Here is a 26,042-nt window from a genome sequence, read left to right on the forward strand (position 1 = left end):
GGGATCTGGGTGCAGAGACCCCTGCGGATCGTTAGAATGAAGAGACAGACACTTACAGCAGATTGCGCTCTGCCTCTTCATCTCACTGATAAAGTAGTGGTGGACGGAATTATAATGGAGCCCTATGGAACCTCCGGTAATCGATGTACCAGATGTTCCATAGGGCTCCATTAGGATTCCATTCACCACTACTTTATCAGTGAGACAGAGATGAAGAGGCTGAGTGCATACTACTACTTGCATCTGTCCCTTCGTTCTAATGATCAGCGGGAATCTCAGCACCCGGAGCCCACCAACATGTCAGAAGTTTGTTTAAATAACAGGTACCCTTTAAAGTGTCACTGTCACCATAAAGTAAGTTTTGACATGTCATAGAGACATGTTAAAAGCTATGACTGGTCCAGGTCTGAGTGTTCAGACCCGTACTGATTGGCTTTGTATGTCATACTCTCTTCCAAGTATCACATGATCAGTCGGGCTCCGTCTGATAGTCAATCTAAGTCTATGGAGCCCGACTGATTATGCTGAGCAGGGCGGTCTTCTCTTCGCTCTTCATCACAATCAGTACAGGTGTGAACACTCAGACCCGGAATGATCAAAAATTTTGATATGTCTCTATGACAGTGACACTTTCTCAGTTAGGATTTGTTGGTAAAGTGACCTGAATGTCTTGTGTATCCTAAGAATGATTACTTCAGTACTATTTGTCTATGTCTGCTTCTCCCGAGAGAGATCCGCTCTTATGGGTATCAATATTCCTGGCGAAGGAGCAGAACGTATGAAGAGATCAAAAATGGGAATGCTTTCTTTGACGAGATGACAGCTGCCTCACTGAAGAGGAGAGATTTTTAAAGGAATCATGATACGCGACTCCATGTCCCGCACAAGAGGTACTGCAAAGAAATAGAGGAAAGGTGCATATAATTTGTCATTAGAAAGCTATTATGACACAATCTAGGCTAATGACTTCTCTAGCTCCAAAAATTAAATAAATATATGCTTATACCTTTGGCACTGTTGGGAGTTTTGGTATGAAACTTTTTGTGGTGTTTCATCCCCACCCTCCAAGGGTCATAAACTTTATTTTCCCATCAGTGTTTTTTAGCGGTATTTTAAGTGATACCGTCACACACATACCCTTACTCTGACTTCATTTCATCAGTGGACAGTGTCACTTAGGCGGGGCTTCACGACAGTAGGACCCCATCTCACTGCTGGGGAGAGGGCCCAACTGGCATGAAGCCCCTCCTAGGTGACACTGTCCACTGATGAAATAAAGGGATTTTAGAGCAGAAAGAAGACTCAGACAAGTGTTATACAGATATATATCGAATGTGCAGCATCAAAGCTTTTGAGTATAGTTGACAAGATTTGAAAAATTTTTCCAGGGTTGTTTTAGCTTTGAAACGAGAATGTCGCCTATCTTGGGTGTGGTTTGTTCGGGATTGTGGTTTGTCACCAGTGGGGTATTTTTCTGAATTGTCCTCATTGTATGGACCTTACAGTTGGGACAATACAGAGGGAGCATATTACACACCCCCGTATCAGCCCCCAGCATATTACACACCCCAGTATCAGCCCCCCCAAGTATATTATAGACTCCTGTATCAGCCCCCCCAAGTATATTATAAACTCCCGTATCAGACCCTCAGCATATTACACGTCCCAGTATCAGGCCCTCAGCATATTACACGTCCCAGTATCAGGCCCCCAGTATATTATAGACTCCAGAATCAGGCTGCTAGCATATTATATACTCCAGTATCAGACCCTCATCATATTATTTACTCCAGTATCAGACCCTCAGCATATTATATACTCCAGTATCAGACCCTCAGCATATTATTTACTCCAGTATCAGACCCTCAGCATATTATATACTCCAGTATCAGGCCTTCAGCATATTATATACTTCAGTATATTACTGACCCCAGTATCAGGCCCTCAGCATATTACAGACCCCAGTATCAGGCCCTCAGCATATTACAGACCCCAGTATCAGGCCCCAAGTATATTACAGACCCCAGTATCAGGCCCCCAGCATATTATTAACTATTAGCACGCATAAGCAGTGTTTATAGCCATATGGGGGGCAACCCGGGGGTGGGACTTACTAGGACATACCGAGGACATTAATTTGCCTGGACAGTCTCTTTAAAATCGTGACAGTCCTGGTGAAACTGGGACCGTTGGCAACTACTTATTTAAGCATTATTAAGCAGACGTACTGCTTAATGGCTGTGCTTGTTTTAATAAAGCAACAATGACGTCAAGTTTTCTTGGAGCCAGTGAGTTCTGCTTGCCTTTTGTACTTTTGCCATTTTGTATTTTTTTTTTTAATCCCACCATTTAATGTATTATATAATGTACTGAGAAACACTTTCTGCGGCAAAATATAAGAATTCAATTTTGCTATTTTTTTTCTGTTTTGTTTTGACAACAATTATTTTGCAATTAAAATTACACATTAACTTTATTTTCTGGGAAGCGTGATTACAGCTCTGCCCTCACTTTTATTAAGGTGGCATTTTAAACTTTTGAAATAAATACCTGGACAACTACTGGCTTACCATACCTGTGTAATAGACATTTTCATCCCAACCTCTTTTGGTCCATGCAGATTTCCTAGTTTCTTCTCTGGACTGTAGATCTTTGTAAGCTGACAAACAGACCAATAGTCAGTAAATGTAAACATATGTACCAATAAGATTACATGTCTACAAAATGAAATAGTGTCCTGTCCTGACCAGTGACACTTTTAACAAACTAAGGGCCCTTTTCACACGGGCCATTTAATGAGCATTGATGGAAACACTTATTCAGCGATCAGCCAAAGAGAAGGAAAACGCCTGCTCCTCACCTCATCTTTTGAGCAGACCTATAAATCATTATTTACCAGCAGCACATCTCTCTGAGTAAACAGGAGATGTACAGCCGAAAGCAATGTATTCAAATGGCCGCACCAATGATACAGGGATTGTTCATGTGGCCCGGCTGCTCGATTATTTGTGCTGTGTAAAGGTACTGCAACTAAACGCTGATCAAGCCGCCCAAAGATCGCTAAATGTAAAAGGACCTTTATTAGCAAGAAGTTGTTTTTACTGTCTGCTAAGTTATAGATAAAAAAGAAATACAGCTTCCTTCATAATCATTATATTAACAAGCCTGCTATATTATATAACACTAGTGAATCATCTGCTCTACCAATTTTGTAAACACAACCAATCAGATTCCACCTTTCATTCCTCACAGACTCTTTGGAAAATGAAAGGTGGAATCTGATTGGTTGCTAGGGGCAACTGAGCCAGTTTCCTTTTACACCTTGCTTGATAAATATCCCCCATATACTCTGTTTTAATCAGTGCTGGGCCTGCTGTAATCACAGGTCTACATTAACCAAGGCCACTATCCATTGGTCCAGCAGCTGTTTTAAGCAGGGAGGAAGTAAATGGCTGCAATAAGTCTCATCATACTAAAACGACCAGAGCCTGTATATCAATGAAGCCTATAAATACCATTAGCAAACAGCACTCCCTTTAAAATTGTAACTTGAAAAGCTGAGGTGATTTTAAGTGCAATTTTTTTTAAAACCACTGAATTTAATGGCAAAACATTTTAGTTCAGATTCTGCATAATGTTATATCTGCAACTGTTGCAGAACCAAAACGAGGTTTATTTTTTAAACTTTTGATATGTTGCTGCCCTGGTGGAGAATATAATAAACATGCTATTCTTGCCTTTCATCGCTCCCCCGGTGTCCTTCTACAGCCTCTCTGGGTTCCCCACTCAGCGATCCCACCTCCACTTCTGGGATGGACTCATCTGGCAGTGACAGTCCCCTCAGCCAATCACTGGAAGCAGCACTGTCCTGTCTCAGTCAGTGATTGGCTGACTGGGCTGTCACTGCTTAGTCCATCTCAGAAGTGGAGGCGGGATTTTTCAGTAGGGGACCAGAAGATGCCGTGTGTGTGTGGTGTGTGTGGAATGGCAAGAATTTCAAACCTGTTTAAGTGCTAAAACACATCCAATTTTGCCCAAAAGCAAAAAAAACAAACAAAAAAACCCTACAAAACATTCCAAATGGCAAAAACTGTCTATGTTAGCCTGTAAGGCATGGGAGGCTTGCGCGCCTCCTCTCTCCGCGCTGAAGAATGGACAGTGCGAAGAGACGAGAGAGGAGGCGCGCGAGCGTCCCATAGACTGTCATTATGACAGGGAGGCTGGCGTGATTTACGCCTGTTTTGTGAATTACGGCTGTTTTGCTCTGTGTGAATGGAGCCTAAATCAGGACAAAAATAAATAAATAAATGGTGTGTTACAGTTGTTCTTTTTGCAGGAAAGGCTGTTTTTTTTACCATCAATCAAACCAATCTTCCTTCCATTACGATCTATGATCATGTTTTCTACACTACCTGGGGTGCCAGCTGTATAGAACAATGAGTCCCCACAGCTCCTGTAGCCTGCGGAGTACTTAGATATCACCAGACACATATGATTAAAGAAGCTAATTTGCCACTGAAGGTAAAACAAGTGATTTGAATTGGTTACTTTTGTTTGTTACAACAGTGAGACAAGAAAAGGTTATTGGCCGTGACGTCACCCAATAAATCAACCATGTTCTGTTACCACACGCTGTGTCCGTGTTTTATCGCTCCAGTTACTTGTAAACCACCGCTAGATTAATGATGTACAAGAATTACACGGTAGAGGTGGTTAGACCGTCACTAATACTAGAGGAAAGTGTGCTCTTAAGAATACAGACTCCATTTATTGCCCGCTTCCTGTGCGGTTAACCCTTCCTATCATGTAAATAAAACTAGTTATATTAGTATAATATACAGTATACTCTAACTATACCTACCACACTCAATAACAGATGAAGCGAGTAACAGTGAATATGGCATCTGCCAAGAGGTGGGATATACTAGCAGCAAGATCTGTTCCTTAAAATGATAGTCGCCCCCCCCCCTTCTCCACATAGGGTGTTCTCAGCACCATTCTTAAGCTTATATTGTGGACATTTCATATCTTACTGTATAAAGAATTTCTTTGTGATTTATCTCTCATCTCAAAAGTGCATGTTAATTGGGCTGACCTAGAGGCATAGGTCCGTCACCTCAATGGCAGACAGATAAGGGGGGAGGGGGGGGATTGGCCTAGGCCTCTAGGTTGGCCCGTTTCGATGGGCGTGGCTTAGGTGGTGGTGGGGATAATGATGTTGTGGAGGGGCGGGGCCTAAGCACCGATGTAGCCAGGGATATGTGGCGCAACGGCCTTGATACTCTGCCCATAGGCCACTGTCCACCAACAAAAACATGCATTTTTGAGGGTAGAGACCACCAAGAAATGCTTTATACGGTAATATATGAAATGTCCAGAATATAAGCTTCTACTTCATACTCAGCCTATCAGTGATGTGCAGCTGGTTTCTCTAATTGTGGACTGTCATCCACTAGCCCCGTACGGATGAAGTTAGAATCTGTCCCTCTCACGCCTAATGCCTTCAGTGCACCGTGGTGATGTATATGTACATTTTTGTAAAAGACTTACATATTGAGATAAACTATCAGCAAAAGAACGATGGTGTTGTGCGTTTATTGATTAGATTATGGACTTGTTTGGCAAGCCCCAGTACACACACCACAGTGAGAGTGGACTGCAGCTTGGCTGAATAGCCTTTATTGTGGTTGGATGTTTTCACATAGAACTGGAATTTTTTGAAGCATATAATGTCCATACTGTATGTGGGCTGTTTTCCGAACATAGCCTTATATCTGCTACAAGCAAATGTTAAGCAGTCTATAGCCACCACTAAAGGGAGCTTACTGTATACCATTTTATTATTCCATGTTTAGCCCTTTGACTGCATGGAGATTTTTGGCAAAGATGTATTTGCTTTTCATCTCTGCCATCCAAGAACCCCAACTATTTTCTTGCCGAGTAATTCCTTTTTTTTGTGTCATATTTCAGACCCAAACTTTTTTATTTTTCTACCACTGAATGGCTGAGCGGCCAGTCCATCAGCCAGGACAGGCCTTGCGCCCCATACCCCCCCTCCCCAACATCGGGGGAAATGCCCTCCGGCGAGGGTCCCGGGGCTGGTCCCGCCACTCACCGTAGGCATGGGGAGAGGCAAGTTTATACTTCTGATCAAATTCCCCCCTGCTAGATTTTAAAAACGGAAAGACTTCTGAAGACATAAAGGAAATAAAGCCAGTATATTGCACAACTTCTTGTAATCATAACCCCTGTTCATTTCTTTGGAGGAAAAAAAATAAATCACAACAGGTAAGCTCTTTAGGCTCTCCTTGTGATGGCTGTGCAAAATATAAAGCTCTGCAACTGAAGAGAAAAAATGGGCACATATTACTATAAAAGACACATTATAACACTGATCTGCACAGGATTTGGAAACAAAAAACACAATGGTGTTCTAGGGTGGTTCTTCACTTTTAGAGGAAACATCTGCTTATGGTGTTCCTCAATCCTTACCCCAAAGGTGATGCACTACATACAGCTCTCCAATCTGAGAGAAAAATCCTCCCACAGCTTCCTCATTCTCCTGGCGATACTTAATAGCACGGGCCCTAAAAGCAAAAAAAAAAAAAAACAGTTATGTAGATAATGACAGTCTGTTGCTATAAAAAAATTACTCCACAAAACCTGTAAAACAGTACAGTATCAGTGATTGCACCAACTACCTTAACACCTGAGAATTTTTATAACACTGTTGAGAAACCAATGCATTTTGGGGCACATTTATTAATGTGCACCCCTGGCGTAGGTCACGGAAAAGGGGCAGATTCACCCCATTTCCATGGCATATCCCACTGCTCACCTGATGGGTGGGCAGGAGGTGCGCGTCAAGATGGGGAGGGGCATGTCCTTCTCCTGCACCTGATTTGTCATGATTTACGTGAAATCTAGGAGCAGGTGTAGATATGTGTTGCAATGACTGTGCCAGGCCAGCCAGCTTTACTAAGAGTAAATCCATCCAGGGAACAGGGGCGAGGCTTTACGCCAGTCTTGATAAATGTCCCCCATTGTCTCAATCTTCTGATATCTGCGGCAAAAACATGTGACATGGCAACTACATCTGAATATACTGTAAAAGTAATAAAATTATTCTACAAACTATAGGAGGAACGTTACATTCCAAAATAGCTAAAAGCAGCACTATTCTCACATGTCTTACTGCCACTTAAAGGGGTGGTGTCACAAAGTAAAGAAGGTAAATTCAGATGTGTATAACATGCATACTGTATATGTAAAGGAGAACAAATGTGTTGCTTTTAGTAAAGTAACTTACATCACTGTACCATTTATGTTCCCTGTATATATGTATGCAGTGTCCCAGAACAGAGTATTTTTTTGTGGCTTTATGTCTGCACCTTTATTATAGTCCGTTCTGTTCTGGAAAAATAGTCCCACTGCAAACTGTTATATTATCATGTCACCCCCTTAGTATTCAGGTCTGCTATTCCATTTATTTCTCATGCATATTCATTTCTCAGTGCCTAATGGTGTGATGATGCAATGGCTCCAATAGCCGTCGAACTTTGGCTGGGGATACCATGTGACTTCCTGTCCTACCTCAGTCCTCCCTCTACCTTCAAGAGGTAAGGGTGTACTTCTCTGCTGCTCCTCAGAGAAGGCCTCAGTGGTCCTGTCTTCTACCTTCAAGGGGACAGGGTGTGTGTTACCTCTCTCCACTGTCAGGAGAGAGGCATGTGTGCTCTGCTGCTCCAGCGTTACCAGAGGTGTTCCTGGTTCCCTATCCTCAAGTCCTTCAAGATCCTCATCTCCACTAAAGATCTGGGTGCCGTCTTCATTCACTACTCTCATCATCTCTCTCATCATCAATAGCAAGTATTAGTCTCCACTCCATTCCGCCCAGTATCATAACTCCAGTACTACTACTCTCATCATATTTCCCTATCAAAGTCAGATATTTTTTTTTTTCCCCCTCCTCTGAGTAAGAAGCCAGTTTATATACCTATAGCCTCAGAGAAAGTCTATTTTCTAAAGAGTATATTTTCCAAAGAGTGTATTTTCCAGAAGGGTATTATATTTTCTTCGTATATTGTATTATTGTGTTCACCACTGGAAAGATTTCTTGAGCCAGTGTTCTTCAGGACCTCACAGTGTTTTGTCTTTCATGTTTCCCTTCCTTGTGTCTCCATGGTTTGTTTACCCCTGTTCTGTCCCAACACACAGTAGTTGCTACACATAGTCACATGCAACACTTACACTTGTTTCTACATACTGCACCTTGGATATCTTTTCGTGTATTTGGCCTAGGGAGTACTTGTGTTGTATGATTGATTGGTATGTACGGAGATTTCCAATGTACGCTTGCTTTTATTGTTTTTCTCCTTTTTCTCTTCAGGTGTCCAAATCACTACATACACAACACACCCAAGGCATAACACAGTTCTTCACGTTCTTTTTCCCTGTAGGGTAACGTATTTAATTGAAAACCTACTGTCCTAACTGTCTGGAATTTGAGGGTCGCCCGCCAGCAGTTAAGTAGTCCTGACTTCCATGTCAGATGGTACACGCACTAGCTACCTGGTCGCTAGAGTACGCTAGGCACCCCTAGGTGAAGTCCTGCCACTAGGGTTTTCCTCTCTTCATATTTCTCTTCTCACCTGTGCCTTGAGCGTGGGAAACACACTCACATTCCTTCCTCTTGTCTTATTGTCCTGGTCCATCATGTTTCATTCACACATATACCTCAACTTGTGATTCGCCGAGGTCGGCTCATTCTTAGTTGGGAGGTATGCAGTGTCCCAGAACAGAGTATTTTTCTGTGGCTTTATGTCTGCACCTTTATTATAGTCCGTTCTGTTCTGGAAACATAGTCCCACTGCAAACTGTTATATTATCATGTCACCCCCTTAGTATTTAGGTCTGCTATTCCATTTATTTCTCATGCATATTCATTTCTCAGTGCCTAATGGTGTGATGATGCAATGGCTTGGTAAGTCACGTGACTGCCCCTGCTGCCATGGTAACTCCAATAGCCGTCAAACTTTGGCTGGGGATACCATGTGACTTCCTGTCCTACCTCAGTCCTCCCTCTACCTTCGAGAGGGAAGGGTGTACTTCTCTACTGCTCCTCAGAGAAAGCCTCAGTGGTCCTGTCTTCTACCTTCAAGGGGACAGGGTGTGTGTGTGTCCTCTCTCCACTGTCAGGAGAGAGGCACATGTGCTCTGCTGCTCCAGCGTTAACAGAGGTGTTCCGGTCCAGTCGGGACCTGGTTCCCTACCCTCAAGTTCTTCAAGATCCTCATCTCCACTAAAGATCTGGGTGCAGTCTTCATTCACTACTCTCATCATCTCTCTCATCAATAGCAAGTATTCGTCTCCACTCCATTCCGCCCAGTATCATAACTCCAGTACTACTACTCTCATCATTCTCATCATTCCAAATAACGCTACCATCACAGCCTATTGCAGCATTACCCATTACTCTGCCTTATCCGGAGAGACTGTTGATACTAGTTATCACCGTTTCAATAAACACACAACTACCGTTGTTTCTGAACCCTGGCATTGGTTTAATTATTGGTGCCTTGACTAGGGGAAACAAAGAATTGCTCGGCCTCCGCATGGTCAGGTCCCCGCTGGTTAGCTGCTATCCCTCGTGCCAAAACCGTGATGTAACATCAGGCAAGTGGCTACCCGGGTTCCTACCCAGTACTACCACCTACTACTACAGTCAGCGGAGTGGCCCGGCGCATGTATGCTGCCAAAGGACATGTCAGTAAGGTATACTTACCTGTCCTTCTCCACTACAGCTTCTGGATCCCAGCCCACCCTTCCATCACTGTCAGCGGTTTCAAAACATATAGTGATGCGCTGTTCCCTCCGGAAATGGAAGCTCAGCACAAACTCTATACCTATGCCAAGCCTTCATTTCAGCGCATCACCAATGTTTTGAAAACCACTGACAGCAGCAGAGAGAGGAGGTCTGGAACCCAGCAGTTTTAGTGGAGCATGACAGGTAAGTATACCTCACTGACATCCCTGCAACCCTGGCAGCATAGCTAAGGGCAACAGGTTATCAAACAAAGAAACACATGGGGGATTAGGGAGACTATATCTCTCAAACAAAACATTATCAGAAATGCTTGTACACTGGAAATATGGTTCATTTAACATAATGCAGCAGTACAGACCTAGTTTTCTTCCTGACACTACCCCTTTAACACTTTCTACAGTTGCATTAATGTCTCTACAGTCTGAACTAGAAAATACAGGATCTTCTGCCAGAGTCTGCATATTTATAGGGGAAGTATTTCTTTGCCTAATCAGCTTAAAAAGTCATGGACTGTACTTCCCGCATACGTGCTACAGCAGAATAACTACAAACAGGGGGCTGCATACAGATGGCCAAGATTTTTACATAAAAACTGATTCACCGTTAAAAGACCCTCCACCCCGGTTAGCTGTAAGCAGTAGGTTGGATGAAAATATAATTGCGTTCCTCCAGAAACAGCGCCATTCTTTTCCTCAGTTTGTTTGTGATATTGCAGCTTGGTTTCATTGTAGTGAATGGAGCTGATCTATACTGGTAATACCCCACATTACTAAATACAGGTGTGGGGCCATTTTAGAAGAAAGCAGATAGGTTTAACCTATTTAAATCCCTGACTAGGGTACACCGCAGTCTTAGCGTGCCCTAAACTTTAAAAAAATCCAGTCCATCCAATGCAGAAGAATGTCTAAAGTCTCAAGCACAACAATGTAACTAACATCTGACCTCTTTAGTGAAATACATTAGTGACGAAAATGCAGCAAAACCAGAAAATGCCTAAGGGTCCATTTACACAGTAAGATTTTCTGCCAAAGATTTGAAGCCAAAGCCAGAAACAGACTATACACAGATCAGGTCATAAAGGAAAGCCTGAGATTTCTTCTCTTTTCAAATACATTCCGGGCTTTGGCTTCAAAAGTCAGTCTGTCAGATAATCTTTCTGTGTAAATGGATCTTAGTCAGACTCCATTGAGTAATTGTAGGACTTTTAACCCTCTTTTGCCCCATGACACAATAGTATATAATACCTTTTAGGTTATTTCTGCAAACTACTTATCTGTTAGGTTATAGTGATGGTGCAAGTATAAGAGCTGTGCCAATGACATGAAGTAACAAACAGCTGACAACCCTATGTAACACAGGATCCAGACTAATTTCTAACCTGGCAATTTAACCCCTTAGATGCCACAACCAATAGTAAAAAGCTAAATCTAAAATATGTCTATAAATGTGGGTCCTTAGGTCCTACCTATGTCTTTATTTGTCCATTCACATCAGCCCCCAACAGACTCTGAAAGGAGTGGCAGGTCATGTGCTGGACTGCCAATTGCTTTCACACTCCTGACTCTGCATGTACAGTGGAAAGGAAAGAGAGCCAAGGATACCTGTGCAATTTATTGGCGGAGGTCCCAGCAGTCCAACATACTGGTTTAAAAATCAAATGTGGGGAGGTGGGGGTTTACAGATGTAGACTTTGCAAAATGCTATGTCAGCACAAAGTAAAGAAACAACAGCAGTGCAGAAGGGAAGGGGTTACAATAAGCACAGAACTGCTGGTACTGAGAAGAGGAGGAAGCCTTGGTCTACCTTTCATGGACAGGGCAGATGATCTGGAAGATGGAGAAAGCCCAGGACCACTCTCTTTCTCCCCTTTCCCCTACTGCACACAGCACATGCTAAGCCCACCCCACTTCCTTTGCTCAGTCTTGCTCTCTCCGTTGCTAGAGACCATTTTCCCCTTAACTGGCAACGAACAGCAGATTGCAAGGAAGTGGATATCTATTGGCCAAGACACTGGAGCTGCTTTTTTGGGGTAAAGGTGGTTTATTACAAATATTTTACAGATCACATATACCATCATGATTCATTCGACCTTTCCATGACCTTTATTTATTATTCGAGGTCTGTCAATTTTAACATAAGCCATGTGTTCAGTTGTGAAACTCAAGTATATAAAATATAGCACGCCAGAAGGCCACAAACTGGTGCAATGTATGAACCATAACCTATATAAGTATCTAAGGAAATAAGGGATTGGCTTGAAACGTGTTCAGTGTTTAAATAAGCTGCAGAAGGACACCTAAACAGGGCAAGCCCAGGACAGAGGGCAGATTATGCAAAACTAGAAGTATTATTTTAGTATATGATGCTTGGAATAGATTTGTGCAGTGAATTTTTTTTAACACGTATAAATAATACAACCTTATAATAAACCTATCATAACAGCATAATCAAAAGTAATAATAAGAAAGATGCTAATTTATAAATCACTTATATTAAAACACTATGGGGGAGATTTATCAAACATGGTGTGAAGTGAAACTGGCTCAGTTGCCCCTAGCAACCAATCAGATTTCACCTTTCATTCCTCATAGACTCTTTGGAAAATGAAAGGTGGAATCTGATTGGTTGCTAGGGGCAACTGAGCCAGTTTCACTTTATACCAGTTTGACAAATCTCCCCCTATGGTTTTAATGACAAGTAGGCCACTAAATTTAATTTACGATTAAGATTTAAAAAAAAAAAAAAAAAAAAAAAAACACACTTCAGCGCAGATAGGCTTACAAAATGTGGTGGACATCATCCTAACTTACCAGTTATTTCCCCATTCAATCATTGTTCCTGGCTGAAAAATAAATACAATGCATTAGTATATTTTAAAAGGTTACACTTAAATTGTTCCAGGCATTTGTAATAACTTTTGGCATGACATCAGACGTGTTTAAGTCATTTTTAATTCCTTTACCATAATATAATAAAATAAATATAAAAAATAATAATATTGGGGGGAAATAGCTCTCTATATTTCTAACATTTTATTTAATGGGGTTATCCAGGCTTAGAAAAACATGGCCGCTTTCTTTCAAAAACAGCAGCTCTCCTGTCTACAGTTTAGGTGCAGGTTTTGAAGCTCAGTTCCATTGAAGTGAGTGGAGCTAATTTGTAATACCACACACAACCTGAGGACAGGGGTGGTGCTGTTTTTGCTAACAGCTGGGTTATTTCTCAAACCATTAGTGACAGCAGAGGGTCTGTGCTGAGACAAGCAAGCATATTGATCAGAGCACGGAGCATTTAATTTACTGCTGAACAAGACACATTTTACCAATCATTGGAGAATGGCTAGAGCTACTTGAGAGGAGCAGTGGTGGAAGCAGGAGTGGGCTTCCATCAGGGGACTGGCTGGAGAGATACTTTGTTTTTTCCTGGTCAGCTTCCTTCTACTGATTAGTGTCTCGATGGGTGAAGGAATTGGCTGACACTGCCTTTGTCTCACTAAACAGACCAGTTCACCCATGCAATCTGCAGCGTATCCTGCCTCATCTTTACTAGATACGAGCCATGTATATGAGTCCTTGGTGACAGCTCATAACCCCACCTCATCTCTGCACAGGTCACAGCGCATGCCTAGACAACCATTCCACTCTCCTAAAGTCATCAATCTCCAGACTACAGGTTTCTATGGTCCATGTTGCTCTGGTAAAATCTCTGAATGCTATTTATAATGTTAATATAGGTAAATTGTTTATATTAGTTGAGTTATTACGAACCTTTAACCTATATGTCCGCAATTCATAGATGTTAGGACCTTTACGAGGTGTTGGCTCATTCCAAAAGCTAAACTCCAGAAGCAATTGGTTTCTACGGGAAAGCAGCATGCGACTACGTTCCTGACGGAAAGCCAGGTACTCCTGCAGAAGAAGGAAGAATATTCCGCTTAAAGAGTATGAGAAGCCAGGCAGTACGTATTTCGTATTTTCTTTATAGAGGGAGGGGGAAGAAAAATAAACAATAACATGACATGGAAGAAAAAAGTAGAAAAATATGACCGACTATAAAGGGGCAAATGATGGCTATGAACTATAGAAAGGAATAGTATGTCAGCTAGAGGATTTTGGAGCATTGATTTTGCCCGTTACCTTGTTTTTTCTCAACTTATTCATACAGTCCATGAGTGCAGGATATCCCCCAGAGAATCGCCACAGATGCACTGAAATGAGAACCAGCATTTAACCAGCAACAGGGCAAATACCCTCCCAAATAAAAGTCTGTACCCACCTGCTTGGTCCTGTTCCCCATACCACGTATTCCAATTACCCACTAAATCGCATGGGTAATCTGGGTCCTGGTGCAGTTTAGGCAGCACTTCCTCTCTACACATATACAGACAAAGTAAGAAACAAGTAACGTCTATTAGATATAATGTACTTATGGCAACGAAAGTCTTCCCCCAGTGATCACCAAAGGTTTCAGGAGTGGCTGTCTTCATGTTACGCCTCTTTAATTCTCTAAAAGTGAAATGTCGGAGAAAATGATCTAATATCTTAGATTTCAACAGGCCCTGATCCTTTTGATTCAGAGGTAGATTATTATTTTTTTTTTTTTACTTGGAGAGTGAAGTAGCTGCGCATATATGAATTTGTGTTTTTAATGAAGCCAACTCCTGTCCGAAATCAGAATTAGGGCATAGGGACATCGTAATAAAGAAGTTATACTTGCCCATCCTCGTGCCCCCACAGAGCCACAGCTCATTGTCAGCCCCCCGGTCTCCACTTTTTTTTTTAGTTCCAGTGTTGTCATAACCAGGCAGGAACTACCCGCTCAGCCAGTCAGTGTCTGCAGAGATGTCCCGCCTCAGTCACTGACTGGCTATAAGGGCATTTCTGAGATGGGTCATAGTGTCACAGGACCGGGAGATACAGGAGACTGAAGGGAGACTGAGCAGTGGCGTGGCACTGCAGGGCAATGGGGATGGGTAAGTATAACTTCTTTATTATGTTTCTAGTGTCAGCCCCCACTTACATTGCTAGGCATATATATGGTACTCACGTCAATTTGTTATAAGAGTCCAGACATTCTGGCTTTACGTTATGAACTGTGAGAGTGGAAAAAAACACTTGCTTTAGATGTGGTTAAATTATAATACATTATAACCTGGGGTTTCAGGTTCAGTGTTAAAGTGTACCTGTTGTTTGTAAAAACTTTTGACTTGTCATAGAGACATGTCAAAAGTTTTGATCGGTCCAGGTGCTCAGACCTTTACCGATCAGGAGAACAAGCAGGGAGAGGACCGTGCTTCAGCGCATCCTCTCCCTGTTCTGCGGGGACTGATCAAACCTTTTGACATATCTTTATGACATGTCAAAAGTTTTACACAAGACAGGTACACTTTAAGGTGGCCAAACACCTTTAATAACTGAAGGCCGAGCGATCGTTGAGCAATCAGTTATTTTGCCTGTCTTTCCCTTACACAGAAATATTTGGCATGGATGAGCAATCCTGTGTTCTCTATAGGGGAGGGGTTAGGTTGCAGTCAGAGAGCTCTGACTGCAGCTTATTTCTCCCAGAACAAAGGGGTAAGGTAGTCATGACGCTCGACCCCTATCTCCACTGAAATCATCTGTCGGTGGCCAATTGGAAAAGCCCCATACACCTTATACCCATCGCCTGAAGTATGAAGTGTATGGGGACTGATAATGGAACCAGGGTGGCCAGCTGTGTGCTGGTAGCCATAAAAATAACTAGTTGCCACTCAGGAGCCTCTATTTGTCAGGTACAGTAATTAACATAAAGGTATCCATAAGACTTTAAAGAATTACAAGGTCAAACGGTCTTCAATAGTCACATGTAAACAAGACTCTACTTGGAGTGAGCAGAACTTCCTAACAAAGAAACCTCCATGTTGCTCACTAACATATCTGTTGAATTAACCATGATATCACCAGAGGGCAAATTACTATTACACTGCTTACTGATCAGAGCTAGATAGACAGACATGGTTTTTGTTCTATTTTCTGTATCATTTTGTATTTTATTTATTTTTTTACATTATTATGGGGAGCAGCCATATTAAAGGGAACTAGTCAGCATGAAAAGGCTACCTAATCTATCATCATCATCATGTTATAGAGCAGGAGGAGGTGAACGGATTGATATATATCTTTATGGGAAAAGATTCAATATAAATTTATTAATTGAAATCTGATGTTTACAGTCCATTGATTGACCCCGCCCACTGGACTCCTTAACACAGAATGATCAGGGATTTCAATGAACAAGTTACACTGAATATTTTCCCACAAAGCTATATATCAATCTGCCCAGTTCTTTCTGTTCTATTATATAATGGCAATAGATTAAAGAATATTGTCTTGGTCACAGGTTCCCTTAAACAGTATTTTAAGATGTTGTATGTGTTGTGATGGACATAGGAAACAGCAGTCTGGAGCTGAATTACTGCAGGAAGGTCATTCGAGGTATTCTAGTTATGCTCTGTGACCTGTGCAGAAGTCACTGTCCAGGGAGGGGAAGGAGAGCTGTGACTATCATGTATTGTGTATGGCCTGGTCCTATGCTATCTGCATATAAAGGGTTAGCTTTCATTGTAATCCTGTCTGTGATGAGGAAGACATTGCTGAAAAAAGTCTTCTCTACAGAACAGGAAGTATTTTTACGCCTAGTTGCCGTAATAAAAACTATTACAATTTAGGATTCATTTAAAATACATTTAAATGGAAAATAAGAAAAAGCAACAACAAAAAAAAAAAGGTCAATTTCTGCAGACACATTCCCTTTAAACACGCTGATGAAGAGGTCTTACTGCCCACTGAAATCAATGTGTGTTAACTAGAGAGGAGCGAACCTGGAGCATGCTCGAGTCGATCCGAACCCGAACGTTCGGCATTTGATTAGCGGTGGCTGCTGAACTTGGATAAAGCCCTAAGGCTATGTGGAAAACATGGATATACTGTAGTCATTGGCTGTATCCATGTTTTCCAGACAACCTTAGAGCTTTATCCAAGTTCAGCAGCCCCAGCTAAACAAATACCGAACCTTCGGGTTTGTATCGACTCGAACCCGATTCGCTTATCTAGTGTTAACCTTTTTTAGTATTTCAATATCTCCACAACACATATTCCGAATGACCTATGCCATGTATTTCCATTGAAAACAACAGGCTGCATGTGACAACTCTCTCTAATGCGGAATATGCATGAAAAAGGACAGTGGGACAATGTCCTAAAGTTGACAGTTTTAGCAGAATCTTTGCAAACCTTCAAACTGTGCTCTTACATTGAATTTTGTAGAGGCCGCTGGTCTCCTTTTTAGACAGCAAAGTTGAGTGTGCATCTTTGCGTGGATCCACCTTCCGTACAAAAACGGATCGAAGCCAACTCTTCTCACTGGAGTCCGAAGAATACCTGGTGGGTAATGGAGTGGCTGTTCAGGGTTACTGCACCTCAATTCTTATTCACTTTAATGGGGGCTTAGCTGCAATAACCAAACTGGGCCAGTACCCATTGTGCATAGCCATCCGTGTATGTCAGCACCATGACGGTTTTGGTAACCAGCTGATCAGCTAAGTGCATGGTGTCAGAGGGAGGTATCGGACACTGGTGACCAATCCTCAGAATACATCATCAATAAATATACTGTCCTTTTCAACACTGTCCTGAATCACAGATTAAGAAGAGTTTGTCCGCATCAGCATAGCAACATAACAGGTCCTCTTCAATAGTATCTCGACATGCAGAGATTCACTCTATATATCTACTGTCATTACAGCCCATAGCATATAATAAAAATGGAAAATATCAACATGTAGCTTGACAATAACCAAAGGTGTGGTGGAATAACTAGTATGCAGCCTCTACATACACATTCAAGTCCAAAAGTCATCCTATCATTTTTATGTGAAAGTTAATAGATAACAGAGAACAATCCTGAAGTATCTTTTGATACAGAATACTTAAAGAAGTCTGGTGAAAATTTTTATTACAGTATTGTATTGCCCCCCAAAAATTATACAAATCACCAATATACACTTCTTACGGGAAATGCACATAAAGGGCTTTTTTCCCTGCACTTACTACTGCACCAAGGCTTCACTTCCTGGATAACATGGTGATGTCACTTCCTGGATAACATGGTGATGTCACTTCCTGGATAACATGGTGATGTCACGACCCGACTCCCAGAGCTGTGCGGGCTGTGGCTGATGGAGAGGATGATGGCAGAGGGATGCTCAGTATCCCTCCAGTGCCCTGTGTCCCTCAGTGTCCCACTGCCATCATTCTCTCCAGCAGCCACAGCCCGCACAGTTCTGGGAGTCGGGTCGTGACATCACCATCTTATCCAGGAAGTGAAGCCTTGATGCAGTAGCAAGTGCAGGAAAAAGCACTTTATAAGCATTTCCCGTAATAAGTGTATATTGGTGATTTGTATAACTTGAGGGGGCAATACAATACTCTAATAAAAATTTTCGACGAACTTCTCCTTTAATTGAGATGATACAAAGCAATGACAAGCAGTATACAATTACTAGCATAATGATATGGCATGAGGAAGCTCTTCTGAATGTTCCACTTGTAACTACTAATGCCTATATACATTGTCCTCTCTCCCTATGTATCAGTCTGTCATTTACTTTGTTGCTTTTTTCCTGATTTTACGTTACATTCTGTATGCTTGCAGTCTGTAGGTTAACCCATTATTATATTACAGCGCCCTGGAATTAAGGTTGCTTGATATAAATAAATATAATACACAATGTATAGGACCTCACTATAGCATCTTCAGGGGCAGCGGTGTTGGAGTTATTTCAGGGGTGAGTACAGGTTTTTCTCCATTTTTATGCTGGTCCCTGTAGGGAACTTATATAAATAAAATGCCCCAAACCTGTATTACCATCTTACCTCTAACAGCTGTGCCTTAGTTTTGTCTGCATGGTATGTGTACTGTATGACAGGCCATGAGGTTTTCTTCTAGAAAATGTACCAAGTGAATGAGGCCTAGATGTAATATCAGAAGGAGACCAGTGAGCGGAATGACACCCTTCCTAGGAGAAACCTGACACTTAGGCCATGCGGCATACACACGCTCTGTAGGTCACGTGTGCAAGTGAGCGTGAGGTTGCAGGCCGCCATCAGGAACTTCCAGCGTCATGTATCATTACGATGCCGGGAGCTCTAAATCTATTGAAATGTTCCCAGGACTGTAGTGACACATCAGCGCAGCTATGTCACTACAGTAGCGGGAAGGCCACATGAATGAAGCCTAAACCTGTTTGCAACCTTTCCCTGACCCAGAGAACAGAAGAAAATTGCGCCCTGAATAAATGGGACGCACCACACGGCTGTGGCCAGCATTTTATTCATTCATGAGACACTTTTCCTCCATTCTACAGATAGGAGTCTCAGTGGCCTTGATCAGGACCTGAGCTGCAGTTACAGATCACCACTAGTGTTGAGCTGATCCGTGAAAATGTTCGAGATTGGCAACTGGAACATTCGGCATTTGATTACCGGTGGCTGCAGAAATTGGATGCTGCCCTAGAGCTGCCAGGAAAACACGGACATGACCATAGGCTGTATCCCCTTAAAGGGGTTGTCCAACATGAGCAACTATTTCCTATAGAGATTCAGTCATATAGACAAAAATAAAAATCCTATCCTAACCTGTCCAAACTACCCGGTGTCCTGCTGGCGGCGTCTCTGCTGACTGCAGACGCATCCCTTCAGACACAGACTCCTCTCAGGAGTGACAGCCCACTCAGCCAATCATGACTGAGACAGGACAGCACCACAGTCTGTGATTGGCTGACTGAGTGGGCTGTCACTCCCGTTTCAAAAGTGAAGCGTCTGCAGCCAGCCAGGAGGACAACGGGAAGCAGGATGTGTGTTATTTTCTATATGCCAGCAGCTATATATACCAGACAACCCCTTTTAGAGAAACATGGCTCTGGGGAAAGAGTATGCTGCAATGTGCAAGCAGTGAAGTGGGACTAACAACAAAGATACAGATGTTCTTTTTCTATCATCTAATAAAGAATGAGGCTGCCGGTATTAGTCAATAGTGCACATTACTTCACTACTATTGTTCCAGGCCGTTTATTATGGGATTAGAACAATTTCAGTTGCTAATTCAGCAGACTGACTACATAACTGCGATGAGATATGAGATACAATAGAATTACCGCAAGGTACAGACCAGCTACAAAAGTATCCCTAAAAAATTCTGCTATGTGCATTACTATAATGCAACTACTATACAACTAAGCTGGATACAATCTATATTGTTAAAGGGAACCTGTCACCCGGGACAAAACTTACCTGACCCCCTGATACTTACCCCATCCTGCCGGTGCCACTGCAGAGAAATTGCCTTCCGTTCAATATGCAAATGAGAAGTGATGAGTACGATGTCCATAGGATATCAATGGAGCAGTGATTTTCTATGGACATCGGACTCATCTCTTCTCATTTGCATATTGAGCGTGCAGACAAGCGGGCGGCGACCGGCATCAGGAGCGGGACCGGCAGGAGGGGGTAAGTATCAAGGGTTTTTATTGGGGGGCCAGGTGAGTTCTGCCCTAAGTGCCAGGTTCCCTTTAAATAGTACCTGTCACTACAAATAACTTTAGATACTCACCCCTCTCCAATCTAACCAGAATGTAGCAGCCAAGCTTATCTTTCTTTACATTCGCTATTACTGCATCTACCTATCACTACCAGTCACTGTACTACCTGCCTGCTCCCTTTAGATTTTAAAGGGAAACTAACAGCAGGTTAGAAGAATCTAATCTCTTATGTTCCAATAGTGCACAGGGCGCTGAGGATGAAGGTTACTTTCTTGCCCTGTTTTTTTAAGAAATACTGACTTTGCTCCATATGCAAATAAGGCAGTTTGGTGCCCTGGGGGCGAGACTACCATCCTCAGTGGACCGGCCAACCACCATAAAGAATATCTATCTTGTATTACTGGGGGCCAGGGTGCTGAGGGTGGTACTCCTGCCCCCAGTGCATCAAACCACCTAACCTGCATATGGAGTAAAGTAAAGATTTCCCGAAAACGGAGCAAAGTATCAAGGTGCGCCCCTTCCTGTGGTCTGACTTGGTGCCTCTACTACTAGAGATGGATTTACCATGACAACACCAGATTGCAGGGATGGGAGACACCAAGTGGCCCAGATCCTTTGATCCCAGTGATTTACAAAAGGGGTGTAAAATTATCATGACCATTCAGTTCACAGTGCAGTACCATCCTAAAACTCCTCCCTCATCTTCCTACTCTAGCACCACATTCTTTAAGTGGTTTGAAACTAGCAACCTTAAAAAAAATAAAAAAATAAAAAAAAACCACAATCCAAGCCTTCTACTTTAGTCCCAGACTTTTCTTATGCTGCACCAGTTATCTGGCAAGCACTTCATATTGATTCCCAATAGGGATGGTCCGAACAGAGTTCGGTTCGGGTTCGTACAAACACGAACCCTCGGTAATGATTCCCACTGTGTGCCCGCTCCGTGAAGCGGGCGGATCCAGCGGGAGGACCGCCTGGAAAACTGGGATACAGCCATAGCCATAGGCTGTATCCCAGTTTTCCAGGCATTCCTCCCGCTGTATCCGCCCGCTTCACGGAGCGGGCACACAGCGGGAATCTGCTGCCGAGCGTTCGGGTTCATACGAACCTGAACCTCGGCAGGTTCGGACCATTTCTAATTCCCAATATCCCAAGATTTAAAGGGAACCCGTCACCTTGAAAATGCAGTCCAATCTGCAGGCAGTATATTATAGAGCAAGCGGAGATAAGCATATTGGCACTGACTGATTACATAAATAAATCACAAATATATATCTTTCTGCTCATTATGGGCTAAGGAGTCAAGTAGGCGGTCCTCAGTGATTGACAGTGACTACGACTATCCACTTCCTTACTTATGGTGGTTTTACACCGAGCGATAATTCGCCCAATTAACGATTTTGAATGAACGATTTTTTTTTATAACGATCAGCGTTCAGACGAAACGATACATTGTACAGAAAAATTGTTTTGCGATCGCTTAAGCCTATCTCACACATAGGTGAAATCGTTGAAAGAATGTTTACACGGAACGATCTGCAAATTTTTTGCGAACGATCATCGACGATTTGAGAACATGTTGAAAGATCAAAATGAACGATTTCTCGCTCGTCGCTTGATCGTTCGCTGTGTTTACACGTACGATTATCGCTCGAATTCGATCGTTATCGTGCAAATTCGAACGATACATCGTTCCGTGTAAAACCACCATTAGCCTAGAATGAGCAGAAATTTATGTAAATAAGTTCAAACTTATCATGGATGGAACGTTTCCCATCAAACTATGGTGTGCCCACTATAAAAAAAAAAAAAAAATATCACTGCTTGAATTGTGTGTGCATGGGGCCACACTGTAATTTATCTATAGACTTACTATGGACAGGAGAGTGAAGCGCTTAGAAGCCCTTCTCCCACCATTATCTTGAAACTGATAGGAACACTCAGATACCAAATGATCAAAAGCTATGCCGAACGAGACATAAAACACAAACTTCAAGCGAATGTGGTGATTGTGAACATAAAAACACAGGTGAGACTGTCTCTATGCAGAGTTGTAGATATCACTAATATCACAGCCTTGGGGGGGGGGGGCGTCACTGAAACGATATGTCTTACAACTCAGCACAGTAATATTTCAGATACTCATATGGTGATGAGGAATATTATAAAAACAAGAGCAGAGGAACATAAAGCCGGCTATACTTGTTTACTGACTGTGATGATAAAGTAAAAGGTTAATCGCTCCCAGTCCACAAGACAAACAAAACCTTTACCCTCTTCATCCCCCAAGGCCTTACACAGTGCACGCTGGTGAATGGGCCACTTGAAGGAAACTTGTCAGCCTGTCTGGCTCTTCTAGGCCACCGCACAGCAGTTTAACCAAAACTCTTTACTGCACTTTTTAAGCCCAAACCAGGAGTGGATCCAGCAGCAGAAGTATAAGTCCTACCTCTATATTTCTTGAACCTTTTTAATCCACTCTTAGTTTTAGCTCAAAAACGTCAGCGTCAGCTTTCCATACAACTGAGATGTGTGACGGCAGCTTAAAATAGTGACCAACATACTGATTTCCATGATTTATCTGCGAGTATGTTCTAGTAGCTGCAGCTTGATGCCAGCAATGTCAACCAAGAGTCTGGCATATTCATGAGCTCTGGTCTCTTTTATCCACAGCAGATTGATATCCATTTCCCTATTAGGGTACATGCACACAGAGTAATTCTAGTGGAAAACTCCATGCGGAATCCACCGCTTGTCCCCGCTTCATAGAATCAATTATATGGTCAGGTGGATTCTGTTGTCCGCCCTAAGAATTGACATGTCAATTCTCTTGGTGCACAGCGGAATCCACTGGAGCATATAATGGAGTCTATGGAGTTGGCGGAGAGGGAAGCGGGGACAAGCGGTGGATTCCGCATGGAGTTTTCCCGCCAGGATTACTCTGTGTGCATGTACCCTAATAGGGAAATGGATATCAATCTGCTGTGGGTAAAAGAGACCAGAGCTCATGAATACACTGGACACCTGCCTCATGCCACAAATAAACTAGGGGTGTGTTTACACAGACAGATGCTGGAACCCAGAGCCAGGATTGGATCTGAAAAGAGGAGAAACTTCAGTCTCTTTTATCACCTGCTCTCTGTTTATAGTCTGTTCCTGGCTTAGGGTATGTGCACACTGAGGAAAAGGTGAGGAATTAGGTGAGGAATTGAAGAGGAATTTCAGCTTGAAATTCCTCCCGTAAAATATGTACAGAGCAAAGTCCCGTTGTGTTCAATGGGTTTTCTGCTCTGTTGTTCACACTGCAGAATTTCCAAGCAGAATTTTCTGCTGTAGATCTGCTAGAGGAATCCTATAGAAGTCAATGGAGGGCTTAAATTCTGCTTGAATTCTGCCTAAAAACTTTCTGCTTCAATTCCTCGAGAATTGCTCAGTGTGCACATACCCTTTGGCTTCAATCATCTGTCAAATACATCTGCCTATGTAGACACACCATAAGGGTAGCTTCATACGTACCGTATCGCAGCTGATTTTCTGCTGCAGATCCACAGCAGATTTGGCTAAATGAATGAACACAGCATTAAATCCGCACCGTAATATCGGCTGCTGAACGGTACATGTGAAGCTACCCTAAAGGTGTCTTTACACAGACAGATTTATCCGACAGATAATTGAAGCCAAAGGAAGAACAGACTATAAACAGAGAACAGTTCATAAAAGAAAGACTGAGATTTCTCCTCTTTGCAAACTAATACCTGGCTTTGGCTTTAATAATCTGTCAGATAATCAGTCTGTGTAAACGCACCATAAATTCACCAAGACATATTGACCTGTATACAACTCCCAGTGAAATCATCAGGTCTAAATAGCGGGTACAGCCAATGACTATATCCATGTTTTCCAGACAACCTTAGGGCTTTATTTAACATTAGCAGCCACCGCTAATCAAATGCCGAACGATCGAGTTCGGATGGACTCCAGCATGCTCCAGGTTCCCTTGTCTCTACTGGTGAGTTATTTTATCTACTTGGATTCTCTGACACAGACAACAACCTAAGATGTATCATAGTTCAGGAGCGTCGTCGTACACCTCAAACATAGCGGCATACAGTACAGGCTGCATTTACATGTCATGCCGACATACTACTCACCAATGTACCAGCATTAAGAAACCTGCCCCATAAGGAGCCTAGTGACTGTCATACAACGGCCATGCAGAGTGTACAGGACAGGGATAATTAGCTGTGCAGGACATGTAATTACACCAGCAGGTTTCTCAGACCTCGGTCACTTTCATCAGTGGAATCACGTGATCTGACCTTTATAACACAAACTTGTAAATCAAAGTTATCCCAATAATGGAGACGTGTAACTGACCCATAGAGGAACATGTATAGTAGATGTGATCCTATGCTAATAGTTTGGGCATATAAAGAGTACTGGATTCTTCTATAATATAATCCCCCCTGCAGCCATATAATGGGGTGCAGCAGGTATGTCAGCTCCCAATAACCCCTATAGTAACCCAGCAGCCTTCTTACCAGCGGCTCAGCTCGGCCCCGCATTCACCTCGGAGCCCATAGCAGCGGCTCAGCCCCGGGATAAGGGAGATACGTGACAGCATGTCCTCAGCGTCACATGAAAGCTGGGAGCTCAGGTGGGATCCTCGTGCGTGCGCGTCCAACTATCCGCGTGCACGAGCTGCCCAGCCCTCACTGCGCATGTGCGGGAGGTAACCTGCGCGTCACATTATTCTGACTGCAGGATGGAGGCAAATTGGGGAGGGAGATCGGTGACAGGAAAAACAAATGCTGGCAACTAGTATATAAGAAGATGTGTCCTATATGTTACCTATAGGTATAGAAAGCTGCACTAAACAGGGGCTAATAAAAAGAGTGGGCTCACATTGTTAAAGTGGCACTCTGGAGACTAAAAAGATTTTGCATTACTTTGATGCTGCCAATGTTTGTGCAGAGTTCCCCTTTAATCATGGGCCCTGAGCTAAACCAGTGACATAGCTGCACGTGTAAGTGATCAGACAATAGTGATATATACTTTATTTTACCTTACAATCGTTACAATGGACAGCAAAGTAGTGGTATGTTCACACTGAGGAATCTGCACAGAATTTCAAGCAGAATCCGTGTGAAATTAGCTGCGGATTCTGCTTTAAATTCCGCCCGTAAAATATGAACATAGCATCGCCCCATTGTGTTTTATTGGATTTTTCCTATGTTGTTCACAAGGCAGGATTTTGCGCTGCGGATCCACTTTTCACTTCTTTGGGCTGATTCCGCTAGGCGGATCCCATTGAAAATCAATGGAGATTTAATTTTAGGCCTTGTAAATATTCAGCACCATCTCTGAATTCAGCGCTGAATTTTAAAAGGATTTCAAACTGAGCAAAACAGGCAGAATTGAAGAGGAAAGTTTACTCACTGAAATTCTGGCGTACCGATTTTGTGGATGATTCCGCGCAATTTTTGCGCTGGAATTACGCGCTAAATCGGTACGCCAGAATTTCAGTCAGTAAACTTTCCTCTTCAATTCTGCCTGTTTTGCTCAGTGTGAACTGGGCCAAAGGGTACGTTCACACACCAGAATACACGCGGAATTTTGAGTGGATTCTGTGTCCAAATG

The 26,042-nt window shown here is 42.7% G+C and overlaps 1 protein-coding gene across 1 annotated transcript; it reads right to left on the reverse strand.

Moving 5' to 3' along the window:
- Positions 1–244: 244 nt before the first annotated feature.
- On the reverse strand, positions 245–25,091 carry NIPSNAP1 (nipsnap homolog 1). Its single transcript, XM_069961455.1, has 10 exons — positions 24,944–25,091; positions 17,117–17,244; positions 14,873–14,918; positions 14,102–14,196; positions 13,963–14,033; positions 13,594–13,734; positions 12,637–12,668; positions 6,493–6,587; positions 2,576–2,659; positions 245–893 (listed from the first exon to the last, which is right to left on the reverse strand). Exons 1-10 carry the CDS (start codon positions 25,024–25,026, stop codon positions 829–831), a joined length of 840 nt encoding a protein of 279 aa, XP_069817556.1. The 5' UTR covers positions 25,027–25,091; the 3' UTR covers positions 245–828.
- Between the last annotated feature and the right edge of the window lie 951 nt (positions 25,092–26,042).

This window comes from Dendropsophus ebraccatus, chromosome 3 (assembly GCF_027789765.1).
Source record: "Dendropsophus ebraccatus isolate aDenEbr1 chromosome 3, aDenEbr1.pat, whole genome shotgun sequence".
In the NCBI taxonomy this organism is placed as follows: Eukaryota; Metazoa; Chordata; class Amphibia; order Anura; family Hylidae; genus Dendropsophus; species Dendropsophus ebraccatus.

Bases quoted from the DNA above. Each gene is read 5' to 3' on its own strand.
- NIPSNAP1 (XM_069961455.1), bottom strand. From the start codon at position 25,026: ATGCTGTCACGTATCTCCCTTATCCCGGGGCTGAGCCGCTGCTATGGG. The intron at 14,034-14,101 runs GTGGGTACAGAC...TTCTCATTTCAG, and splicing joins TGGGGAACAGGACCAAGCAG to TGCATCTGTGGCGATTCTCT. The intron at 13,735-13,962 runs GTAACGGGCAAA...CTTCTTCTGCAG, and splicing joins ATAAGTTGAGAAAAAACAAG to GAGTACCTGGCTTTCCGTCA.